We start from the raw sequence: 13,568 nt of genomic DNA, 5'->3' as shown, positions 1-13,568 counted from the left end.
TCAGCATAAACAACGGATTCTGAACAAACTGTCTTTTCTTAGTTAAACATTTTAAACAAGTGATGCCGTTTTGCCATCTATGATATCCCACCAGTATCAGCTACTTTCGAATGACCACGTCATGAAACATTGCACCACATGCAGTAACCATAGGAGATGTGAATCATCAAAGCATGAAACTGACGTAGGAAAGAAAAGAGAAATTCGTGATATCGACCAATTTTAACATGACAAAGGCAGCACGGAGACAAACAGCGAGTAAAACTATCATACTATGACAGCCCAACAGACCTCGCACGTCATGTGGGGTCTGCTACTATTCGGCTAGTTCCCTATTCGGCAATTTTTTGAACGTCTGCAGACGTTGAGTCAATGTAAAAATGACGGATTTGGTGGTGTGGGATATTACAGAGATGGTGAAAAAACAAAAAAACGTCGTGAAAAGTTCTACAAGCGGACATTAAGAAAATCATGGTTTTACAAGATAGCGCTAATTAAATTTTTATTTTTAAGTGATAAGCCTAAACTTTGCCAATTCTAATAACGACAAAACAATACCTTGATGTGGTAACTGCCAATCACAAATTGAGGTGATGCGCAACAACATACCTTGAAATTCACGGACTCCTTAGGTGGGGGGGAGGCGGGACCGGGAGGGCGCTTCTTATCACTGGATTTCTTGATGAAAAAGTAGACGAGAAACACTATGATTGTCAGGGCAATCAGCCCCCCAATAATCCCTCCCACAATGGGGGCAACACTGGGTTGACTTGCCCCTGAAAAAAGAACAAGCAATGGATAATCTTAGTCTCATTAACCGATGAGTACAGTACAGAAATATACATAATTGTTTTCACAAGCTGACTTCGAGAGTGCTCAACTGGCCCTTACAGCAACATGTTTCCAGACAGCAAATCAGCCGCTTTTTACATTAACTCAACATCTGTAGACGTTGAATCAATGTAAAAAAAACACAATTTGCTGTCTGGATTCAAAGCCTTCTTTGTTGCCTCAACAATTATTAGTTCAATGCATGCTATGGTTCAATGGTAAAGCAAGGAATATGAACATAAGATTCATATCATTGAATCTTGTCACAAATAACAATCTACTGGACATAAAAGAGCCAAACGTGCGGCTGTAATAACAGGGTCTGCTACTATTCGGTGAGTCCGATTCGGTGAGTCTGATTCGGTGAGTTCCTAACTTCTAACCCCTAACCCTAAAACGGCAATGATAATTAGGCTACGGTACTCGATAATTAAAAATAAAAAATTGAAAAAATCCCCCGTTAAGGGATCGGACTCACCGAATCGGACTAACCGAATCGGACTCACCGAATCGGACTCACCGAATCGGACTCACCGAAACGGGCCATTCCGGTAATAACAACAGCTCAATCACCAAACCAGTTCTTTAGCATTGGCTCAATGTCTTTATACGTTGATTCAATAAAACAAAAATTTATTTTCAGACTGGAAAACAGCAGAGCATAAAGATGACAAAGGTGTTTGACACTTGCACCCTGCAATACAAACGTATCACACGAAACAAAAAACAGAAAGAGAAATATCTGTCGAGTATGTTAGCTGGTGACGATGGGAGTGTACCACTGCAGAAAACAATCCCACAAAGTTAGAAAAAAAAAGAATATACGCAGAGATGACACGCAGCTTTAAGCTGAGTTTAATGACAGTACAACTAAACACACTTCTCCAAGGGATACCAATATTCAGCTTAAAATCGTAACCTTGATTCAGACCTGATTTTGTTTATTTGTTATGCTTAATTGTTCGGTTGCGGCCTTAATGAAGGTTCCTTGCATAACTTTTCATCTTCAATAACACGGAGAAATCAGAACAGAGGTTGAGAGACATGAGCTCCTATTTCTTTAGTTGATTCAGACAGTTTTAAAAATTTTTTACAACTTAGGGTTGTAAAAGGGGTCTGCTACTATTCGGCTAGTTCCCTATTCGGCAATTTTTTGAAAATCCAACGATAATCCTTCTCAAGTTTGTTACATTTTGTCCTCCACCTTTACTCTATTCATATGTTCGATGTCTCTCAAAATCAAAAAGGTCTGGAGATCGGACACATCTCCCTGTTATCATTTTTAATGTAAAAATTCCATTTCTGGTCCCTTGTCAAAGCCATTTTTCTGGTCCCTTAGTCAAAATAAACATTGTCAAAGCCATTCATCAAAAAGTCACCTGAACCAGAAACGTCTAGGGATGAGCCTTTTTTATTCAAATATTTGGACAAAGAATTGTTTTGTGCCACAACAATGAGAGTTAAAGGATTCGCAATATTACGTTATAGTATTATATTACCATTACGTACAACTATTGTATTTCAACAGGTTTATTGTGAGGCGTACTTTGTTTTGAAGGAAAAAATTAAATCAAATAAAGAAAAATATTGCTAAAATTTCGCTACCTTCCTCTCTCACTTCTTTATAGAGTAGTCATCTAAACTCAAAAAAATGGCCAACCGAGAAAAATTTCGTAACTTAACAAATTTGGTACCAAAAGAAGCGCAATTTTATGTAGATTAACATATCCAAAATCCTCTTTAATCAGCTTTGAGCAAAAAATTTGCTAGCAAATTTAGTAAAGGTAGGTATTTCTATCTAATTTTTGTCAAAACTCACTTTTTCGATTTTCAAATAAAGTGAATACTGAGAAGTTTGGATATTTACCAGGAATATTAGCCTACGTATCTTTTCTAGCAATAATTGCAGCGTTCATCTGATGAATGTGAAAGGAAAAGCAGAAACAGATACGTTGTTTATTGCTTCACTGACGTTTCGCGCATCATGGCAATGCGCATCTTCAGAGCGAATGGTGTACAAAAACAAAATTTCGGATTTATATAGCCTACTGTAGTGACGACAGAAAAAAATAAAATTAATAAACAACAATTTGTATGTGTAATGCAATGCAAAGTCTTCTTATATAATTGTAACGACCAGAAATCTCTTTTCTATGTAAAACTGGGTTACTTTAGCATTGTCAGCTTGTCATATGTGATCTGGGTGATAAAAGCATGCAATTTCGACGTAATTCACAGGCTCTTTGTTGTGCGTAGACTGACTTGAACTTCAAACCGGATGAAACCATGATCACCTGGTTCACAATCACAGTTGTACCGTTTCAGTAGCCTACGAGGAGCAGTTGATATCTGAAGGCGAACTGCTTTAGAGTGTCAGACACATGCATTCATGTTGGTATTAGTGTAGTCATATTAGGGTTTGACCCGGAATTGAATTGTGTTGATTGAGAGAGAAGAGGATATACAAAGCTATTTCCAGTATGAGCTGACAGCCGTTCCTACCTCGCTGTTTCAGAATTCAATGATGCGAAAATCAAGCAAAGCAAAACTGGGACAGGCTATAAAGAAAGATGTCACATCCTCCACCTACATATGGGATCAATCATTTCATATACTGGATGTAGGTGCTCTGCTGCATAAAGTAAAGTGGCTCAAAAATCGTCCATATCGGTCAATTTTGGATCAATACACAAAGTATGTAAACAAGAAATATGGACGATCGTGTATAGTTTTTGATGGATATGATAATGGTCCCTACATCAAAGATCATGAACACAAACGAAGAACAGGGAAAATGAGTGCCTTTGTAAGTTTGGATAACTTAGAAATGATCCCAACATTCAACCAAGAAGTATTTTCGAAGAACAAGCAGAATAAATCACAGTTCATATCTTTCCTATCAGACGAGCTGCGAAGAGAAGGTCATGATGTTCGAAACAGTTTGGGAGATGCGGACACTCAAATCGTTTCAGCAGCATTGGAGTATGCAGAAGATAACAACAAAGATGTGATTGTAGTAGCGGCTGACACTGATATTCTAGTGTTGTTGATGTTTCACTGGAAAAATGGTATGCATCTCTACATGCTTTCTGATGCTAGCAACAAAGGTGACAAAAAAAACCTGGAAAATTGAAGATTTGGTCAAATCAACTGGAGATGTCATTACAAGTCATATTTTGTTCATCCATGCTTGGTCGGGTTGTGATACTACATGTTCATTGTTTGGACAAGGTAACCAACAATTTGTTTTTGGCAACTAGGAACTTTCATGATAAACTTGGTTTTACTTGCTTGAATGATGTAAATGTTACTTTACGAAATATTGTATTTAGATAAGCCTTATCGTATTCTTTTTAATATAATTGTACACGATGAACATATTCGGAACTGCCTTCGTTCTTTACTAATTTTTCGGTTAAGCTATGCACAGGCTTCTTATATCTATAATCTTTTATGTCAGGAAAAACTAGTACCCTGAAGAGTGAAAAAGTTTGGGACAAGGGAGGTGTTCCAAGAAACTGCTAAAGCATTCGAAGACGAAACAGCCACTGCAGAGGAAGTAGAACAAAAAGGACTTAAATTGTTAATGTTTAGGTAACTTAAAAAGTTACATTAGTATTATAACGATAATGTCAAGTCCTACCACCAAATCATCAATAAAAGTTTAAGAAGTGTGTTCAGTTTTAATATACAATTTTTATCTTTTTAGCCATGGTGGGAAAGAAAACTGGGCGATGGAAGATTTGCGCTACCATCAGTTTATGAAGGCAGCAGCAACATCTAAAACGACAATCAAGCCACAGTCTCTCGCTCCAACCAAAAATGCTGCAAAGTATCATTTTCTTCGAATCCATCTGCAGGTGATTGGAAAACACTGATGAGCGTTGAACTAAATCCGCTCGATTAGGGCTGGAAATTATCCAATGGGAGTTACGATCCTATTCTGACAGATTTGAGTGCGGTTCCTGATAACATTCTTCGCTTTGTACGATGTAACTGTAACGTCACTAAGAAAAGTCCTTGCAGTACCAACGTTTGCAGCTGCAGGCGGCACGGGCTATCATGTGTTTCTGCGTATGGTAATTGCAATGTGGGTTTTTTTTTCGCTGAGACTTTTCGATCATTTGTCTGAAATGGCTTGAAAAAATGCGGTCAATTTTATTTATTTCGGTCATTTTTAGTCATTTTTGGTTATGTATAGTAGGGTGCGGCTGATGCCCCGACCTGAAGCAAAACACCCTAACTTTTTTTTATAGGTGACACTTGGTACAAAAACAATATTTATGAAGTTTAAGACCAATCTATTAATGTTTAGGGGGTCCAGATTTGAAATGAAAATTAAGAAATTTGGTACTTAATCGGGTTGTTTTACAGTGCTACTTACATACTTCATTTATCATGGTAAATTCTGTATTTAAGGTCATCTAGGCTCCACAGTTACAATGTTTGACACAGTATTATTATGATCCATACTATTTTTTTAACAAGTAGGGTTTTGCAAGCAGACAGCCAAACACTATTATGAGAAGTAATGTGGCAACCTATTGCAAAATATGCTTGATGTAACTGCTGGATAATGCAAGTACCGGTACCGTATTAAGCAGTAGAACAACATAATCTGTGTATTAACCAGTATAACACACAACTTTTATTAAATGTGAGTGACTGAAATCTTTCTGGTCACTACTTGTCAGCTTTACCTTGAGAATCGCTAAAAGTGGAAACATGTCTCTGTGATGTCATAACACCTTCAAAATGACTTACCACTATTCAGCTCAGTCAAATACCTCCAGTTTCAGTCTAGTACTCTAGTATGTGCTGATCATTTCTAAGGCATTGTTCCAGGCGCGAATCTAAGAGTTTTTTTCGGGGGGGGGCCAGAAAATTTAAAAATCAATTGAAAAGAAAGAAAAAGCTAAACAGATATGAACAATGATACTACGACATATACGATATGCTAGAAAATAGACATTAAAACAACCATTTTCATCAATTGTGACGCCGAGGGACTAATATCAGCTGTTTAGAAGCATATCAAACCATTTGATGCGGAAACATACAATTTTTCACAAAATTTCGGGGGGGGCCCGGGCCCCCCCATAAATCCGCGCCTGCATTGTTCCAAGGTTCAGAATAAGGTTAAATGTAAGGAGTCGTTACAGAGTCAGACTTAAGTTATTGGTTCTTCTTGTTTATGAGGCAGCAATTCAGGCAACATCTCCCAATTGTTGCATTACAACCAGTGCAATGTTTTCATATCAGGGTTCTGATGGTCGAAACACTGGACAGTGATTTATGATGTGCTGTGCTGTTTGACGTTCGCCACAAACACAGGCTGGTGAGTCACACAATCCCCAGGTAAACATATTGTGCTTGAAGCAACCAACACCAGTACACAACTACAGATGCGATTCAAAGTCACCCACTCTTTTCTTGGCAGGTCTGAGCCAGGTGGTGCTTTAGTGTCTGGTGTGACTTGGAACTGGTTGGGCAGTGAGATGGTTTCCCTGCAGTTTCTCGATGACTTCACCATAAGGTCGAAGTGATCATCATAAAGTGTCAAGTGTCGAGAAAAAGGGTGCCTGGAAGGCAGGCATTGACGTGTGAACTGTTGGGTGAACTAGAGTTATTGGTTGAACTAGAGTCACTATTGTTGGTCCTTTAATAATTTTGTTTTCTTTCTTTCCACTTCTCCTTTATCACGACATGGATCCTAATTCCTAACCATTCTAATTGTGATAACTTAGGAATGGTGAATTACCTTAGACATTTAGTAGGCTATGCTATGTGGTGAAACATTCATAGAATCATATTTATCAATTGCAGATCACAATCAATATGTGTAGTTTGTATTCAGTTGGTAGGCTATTTAATCGAAAAAACGTTTGCTAGGCTATGTCTTCTTAAGCACAACATGACCCTCGGTATTTTCTAATCGCTACAGTTCCCACAAAAAGAAGATCAAATATCAAAGGTAGCAAGTTACCAACTGACAAGCAAGTGATTTGCAGTTTCGTGGCTTATACGGAAGAACTGACAAACTCAGATCAAAGTAATTCAAACAAGGTTATCAGGGAGGCAGCTAATTGTATTGATTAAGGTTTTACGTTTTACTTGCGAGCTAACATTCCTACAGTGTTGCAAAGCAAAAAATGGCAGAAAAAATCATTTCTTTTTACAAGCAAGAATTTCAAATGCTGATGAAGATTAACAGAGACCAGAGAGACAAAGGCAAACCACTAAAAAGTATATATACAGGAATTTCAGAAAAAACTTAGTAAAACCTTTCCTTTCTGGCCACGCAATGTAATGGAAACAATTAGCAATAAAGAAGACAGGCTATTCCTTATCAGAATGCAAGGCAACAGAGAAGAAAGTATGGCTGGAAAAGATAAAGTGTTAGAAGCAAAAGTTAAAAAGATCAGCACCAGGCGACAACAGCAAGATAGACTAGTAGCAAAGGAGGAGGCTCGAGTTAATGACATAAATAATGCTTTTGATTTAGAAACTGAGGATGACGTGGACAACAAACCATGCACATCTTTAATGATTTGTGGGATAGAAGAAAAACTTTTGCTTTAATTCTGCACAAATTTCAGAAATTTCATGTACAAAGTATGCAAAATTACCCCTAAATTACACGATTTTACAAAAGTTACACCCCTCTGGACTTCCTGTGAAGATCAATCAAAATGCATCAAATTTTGGCTGCAGTATTTTTATACCAATTGTATCCAATTGACACCCTGAGAGCTGCAAAAAAATCAGTTTAAATTTTTACCCCCATATAAGAGCCATCCTAATAACTATATACAAAAACAAGAGCTTGGTAGGCCTATATGGGCTCACAGCAAAGACTTTGGCTCAAAATTGCCTTTATGGTAAAGCGTCTAGCTAGCAAGGTTCAGTGTGTGTTTAATCAAAATTTCTAAAACTGACTACATGTATGAGGTTAGTTTTGACTTTTGAACTAAACTTTTTGCTGTGTGAGTTGTAGACTGCGGCTGAGGAGAATCATCATGCCTGCTTACAGTTTAGTGTACAACTAACTTGGTTCTTAGCAATAAACCCTGCTTAGCCTTTTTCATTTGAACATAACGTTGAAAAGAATAACTCAAATTCACAATAAATAAATGTTTAGTAACACAAATAGCTGTATTACTCCAATTTTTAGTCATCCACATTTTCATAAAGTTGGATCATTTCTTCAGCATCCTTCACTTGCTCAAGTCCCCGAGCATACCTCTTGTAAGCACTTCCATCTTTCAGATCTTGAAGTAACGCTTTTCCAGGTTCTCAAGATGAACATGTGCCATTGTTTTTTGTCACAATCTGCTTTGCAAGAATTCTGTTTGTGGTAGTTTGAACCTTAAGTTTGTTGATGGTACTTGTCTTTACATAATTAACTTGTGAAAAGATTCTTTTAACACATGCTGATGAGTGGGGCAAGACAGTCAAATTTGTCATAAAATTAGATAGCAAAGGAAATTTTGGCTGATCAACACCATCTGTTAGCTTTCGGAGTTTGTACCAGAACTCAGGAATTTTGTTTTTCTCACACTTGAAGTGTACCGGTAGCTCTGTCATCATTCTGCAAATTCTCCATTCATCGTCTAGATCAGCGTTTCTCAACCGGTGGGCCATGGCTCACTAGTGGCCTAGTGGGCCATGAAAAGATTTTGAGGTGGGCCACAGACCTATTTAAAAATTTGCCAGAGTTAGTAAAAAATTTAGTTTCATTTGTGTTGCTATAGTTAATTTTACACTTGTGTGTTTTGTTTAGTTGTTTTAATTGCAGCAACAATGAATGGTGCTGCTGTAATATGCTGCAGAATGGTAATTTCCATTCTAAATATTGAAATAATAATTTTGGTGGCGTGATGTAATCAATGCCGTCTGTTGCATAATATACGAACGTTGATATTAAGCAACTACAACAGTGTGGTTCTTAAAGGGGGCCACTTGGCTCCATAAGGAAAAATTTTTAACTTAAAGGAAGGAATAATCGTGTTGAAAGGAATTAGGAAGAAATGCAAATCAAATGTAAATTTATCTAAATAATCTATTGAAATGGTTACTTTATTTATGACTGAGCACATAGTTTTACATCAACGTCGAGTTTTTACAACATTTTATGATGTAATAGACCACTTTGTGATTACCATCAAGTCATAGCCTAACTGAAAGCGGTAGCCTACTGAAACTTCTGCAGATCTGTTTTTAGTATTTTTTTGTGAATTATTGTGGGGAGAAATTGACAATAGTTGTGTCTTTTAAAGAAGGAATACGGCATTTATGTTGAGAACCACTGTAACTACAAGTTGGTCAATAACGTTCAGGAGCACGCATCTCATTGATGCATGGTATAATCTGTTTTGAAATATTTTCTGCTGTTTTTTTGTTTTTAAACCCATTTGGTAGTTTTTTCCTGCATAAACAATTAATGGGCCACAAAAATTTTTGTGTAACGAAAATGGGCGACAAAAGAAAAAAGGTTGAGAACCACTGGTCTAGATCGTTTAACTCGTTTTCTGTGACCAGTGATTTAAAATGGGCTGCTACATTAGCAATGGAAGATGGCATATCAGATGCGTTGATGGGATCTAAAATTCTCAACTTGGCAATCAAGCTATTTTCATCGAATGGAAACCGTTTTCTAAATTGCAAACAAAGTTCCACAAGAAATCTTACACAATCAATTTAGAATCTCCAAACACTTTCAACAGAAAGGGGTTCCTGTTCCAACAGGGCCATTGTCCGTCCACCAAGGTGCACAGCTGACATGTTCTTATGATTTTCAGCATTGCTTGGATCTATTTCTCCCAATTTTCTGTGCATGATGTAATCTTCTCTGATGAAGAGACTCAAAATATTTCTATATTCTGTAGAAACCATAAAATACAACTTGTGCAAACGAAAATGCTCACACTGAAATTCCAGGTTGAGACTATTTACCTTTTTAAGAACATATTGCAAAAAAGCAAGCATATGCTTTGTTCCACGATTAACAAGTGCATCATAAATCCGTTTTGCACCATCAACCTTGTCAGTCTTACATTGAGACTGAAAATACAAAACCAGCGCTTCCCACTGCTCTAATGCTGCTGATGACCTGTTCTCGAGAAAGCCATCGTGTTGGTGCTAATTTTGGGATTTTATGTTATTATTGAGAGAGTATTGAGAGAGAGTGAACTGGCAATCCTGAGAAGAACGGAAAGGTCAATGGTGAGAGCAATGTGTGGGGTGAAAACGAGAAGGGAAAAAGGGACTGAAGAATTGTTGGATATGCTAGAGATGAGAGAGACCATAGACGAACTGGCAAGGGCAAATGGAGTAAGATGGTATGGACATGTGATAAGGAGGGAGGAAGGAAGTTTTCTTAGAAAGGCACTAGATCTAAAGGTGGATGGGAAGAGGAAACGCGATCGTCCAAGAAGAACGTGGAAACAACAAGTGAAGGATGAGTTTAAAAAAGTCGGACTGAAGGAGAAAGATGCAAGGGACAGGGTGAAATGGAGAAAAGGGATTAAGACAATTGCTGCGCGGAAACAATCGGCCACCCCCACTAGTGGGGAACAAACCGACGATGGATTATGATGATGATGATGTTCTGTATCAGCAACTTTTTGAATCAAAGAAAAATCAATTCTGCCTTTTACTGCTTCTAGAAAACTAAGATGTCAAATCCTTTAATAGTGACTCCAAATATGAAGGTAACACAGACACAGCATTGCTAGCACATAGAGCAAAAGAGTGGCAAATGCAACCATAAATAATAACTGAATTTATCCTTTAGCAACCTTTGAAAACCAGTTTTCTTCCCTGTCATAGTGGAGCAATTATCACTTCCAAATCCTATAACATTACTTAAAGGAATATTCCTTTTACCAAAAACACATTCAGCAGAATGGAACAGCCCTTCTGCAGTCCCATTTTCTACTACAACCATGTCAAGAAGGGCATCAACAACATCCATTTTATTTTGGTCAAAGTATCATACTACAATAGCCAAAACTTGAGTAACAGAAATGTCAGTGCTTTCATCAATGATTATGGAAAACTTTTGATTTCGACATATATATATCATCAATAGCCAACTTTTCATGGGAAGCTAAACCATCTTGGATAGTGTATGAAAGCTTGGTGTTGCGTTTCATATTTATTTTTTTTGCAATCGCACTATCAGGAAATGCTTTCCTTCAAACATCAACAAGATGATTAATGTGAGTGAATGGTACATGATGCTCAGAAAAATAACTAGCAAGCAATGCTTCTGCTTTGGCAATTTGATCTGACTGCCTGGCTAAATTTTGTGTTAAAAAGGTATTGATTTTCACATGAGACTTTGCAGCACTGTAGTTTTGTTTGTAGTTTTCAGTTTTGCTGTGAGACTGAAGAGTTTTCAGGCTAGCATTTTTCAGTATGGCTTATTAACTGTTGTTTTTATTTGAAGCATCTTCTTTCATTTGAAAGCAATCTTTGAATTCAGGAACTTTTAGCCAGTCCTTTGAATGATTGTCCATACCACAATTTTTGCTTCTTTTTGGGTGTTTCATTTTCATCACTCATTTTTGTCAGAATACCGGTACTGTAGAAGAGTTCAGTTAAGTTTCTAACATTAGGTCTACACTAACAGTCATATTTGAGTCTTATAGCTTAGGCAGCCTAATACCAATACCCCTGAGAAGCGTAATAAATGATGACAAATATATGTACCGTATCAATTAAAACCTGATCACAACAACTCACTACAACTAGACTACTGTATACCAGCTGTACCTCACTGACTACAGTAGCTGATGCAAAAAACATTACCTTATCATTTTTGTGTTGCAGTGTGGACCATTTACCGAGGATTCCAGTGCTTTAATACCGTGCAAGCTCTGTACAAAGTTAAAAACTAAAAAACCTAGATTTACCTAAATTTGAAAAAAACAGCAACTTAAAACCCAGATGTGGTAAAAAAAACCTAGATCTAGGTGGAAAAAACAAGCTCTGGCATCCTTGGTTTGAACGTCTAACAACGTTCAAACGATGTAAAAAGGGACACTCTTTCTAGCTGAGATACGAACACGTTTTTATTAAATACAAGTGAAGGGTTTGTCCTATGTGCCCTGGTGGGTGCATCAGAAAGGTTTAATCCTCTTGTCAAGCTTTTAACGGAAAACTGAAGTATATTTTGGGGGATGCAACCTAGTTCGTACCATGAACAGTTCGGACCGTCAGTTCGTACCTTGAAAAGATCAAAAGAAAAAATTAAAAAAAGCCGAAATCGCTGATCGCAGTTTCCGCAATCATTTTAAAATTTTCCCCCTGAAAAGATCGAGAGAAAAAATAGCTCAAAACCGAAGTCCGCTGATCGCAGTTTCCGCAAACATTTTTCTGCAGTTTCCGCTAACCCCAACCCTCGAGTTTGTTTCAAATTGTTCGGGGAAACTCCGATCAGCGACTTCGGCTTTGTGCTATTAAACTGCGATCAGCGACTTCGGCTTTTTTTAATTTTTTTCTCTCGATCTTTTCAGGGTACGAACTGACTGTACGAATGGTTCAAGGTACGAACTAGGTTGCACCCTATTTTGGGAAGCTGGTGTTCGCAAATACGTTTCTAGCATTGTGGACTGTGGTTCACTTACTTTCTGCGAAAACAAGCCATTGGAAACAAAGACTCCGTTTGCGTTTATTCAGTCCAAAACATTGGCAACGCTATTTCCATATGAGAAATTTACGATTTCTTTCGCAAAACGGACATGCTTGTATCACGTTTAGCTACATATGCTTCAAGTCAAGATTACTGGATCATTCTTGCTGTTGTCAACGTTTATAACTGGTTCAACCTATTTCTGGCGTGTGGCTGAAAGGTCACATTTTAAAGAGAACGTGGTACTACAAGCACGTTGCTCCATCACTGATTGTCAGAAAACTTTAAGAAAACAGCGCTCGCCTCCAACATACCTTTTGTGGGTTCAACTGACTCTGGTGTTGCAATGGCTTTGGTTGACGGTGTCCCGTTGTTTGGTATTCTTGGCATCAATTGAACTCTAGTGCCTACAAGGCATCAAAACAACTATCATTCAGCATGTACACGTAAAAAGTGCAATTAAAGACAATTAGAAATCAGGGTTGATCTCTGTGCTAAGCGGTTTAAACCTGGTTTTAACCGGTGAAAACTAGGTTTAAACTGGTCAAAACTGGTTAAAACCCAGAAAAATATTTTTATGTAGTGAATGGTCGGCTACCTGGGCTATTTAGGAAATATAAAAGCAGTTGTGAGTTGTGACCATTTTGATATGCAGGCCTCGAAATAGCTGACGGCCATGGCCACCTGAACTTTCATTAATGGCCGCCAATACCGACCTGTCAGGCAAAATTTGATGGGAAATGTTTTTCATATAAAAAAATTTGTTGGAATAAATTCTTGTACTTTAGTTGGCTGTGCGAATTGTTTATCGTTCTACCAAGCATTTTTTGGTTCATCAGAAACTTATTTTTAGAATTTGAATTTTCTCAATAATTAAAATACCCGTATTTTACGGACCATAAGGCGCAATTTAAATCCTTTTTTTTCCTCATAAATTGACCGTGCGCCTTACAAGCCGGTGCGCCTAATGTATGGATAAAGTAGTACTTTATTGCCTACACTCAAAACCAGTACCGATACTATTATTATTATATAAATAAACCACCGTCTTACACAATAAACTACGGTAAAAGCAACTAGCAACTGTAATGTTCACTGG

The 13,568-nt window shown here is 37.6% G+C and overlaps 1 protein-coding gene across 1 annotated transcript in view; it reads right to left on the bottom strand.

Moving 5' to 3' along the window:
* LOC145765559 (uncharacterized) overlaps nt 1-13,568 on the bottom strand; it is a 42,866-nt gene that overhangs the window by 8,357 nt on the left and 20,941 nt on the right. The window contains exons 3-4 of the mRNA XM_082577395.1: nt 12,784-12,876; nt 610-776 (exon numbers count right to left, since the gene is read on the bottom strand). Coding sequence (XP_082433521.1) covers nt 610-776; nt 12,784-12,876 — 260 coding nt within the window. The remainder of the gene's footprint in view (nt 1-609; nt 777-12,783; nt 12,877-13,568) is intronic.

Source organism: Aplidium turbinatum, chromosome 2, assembly GCF_918807975.1.
Source record: "Aplidium turbinatum chromosome 2, kaAplTurb1.1, whole genome shotgun sequence".
Taxonomy (NCBI): Eukaryota; Metazoa; Chordata; class Ascidiacea; order Aplousobranchia; family Polyclinidae; genus Aplidium; species Aplidium turbinatum.
This window is presented reverse-complemented; position numbering and strand designations above follow the sequence as displayed.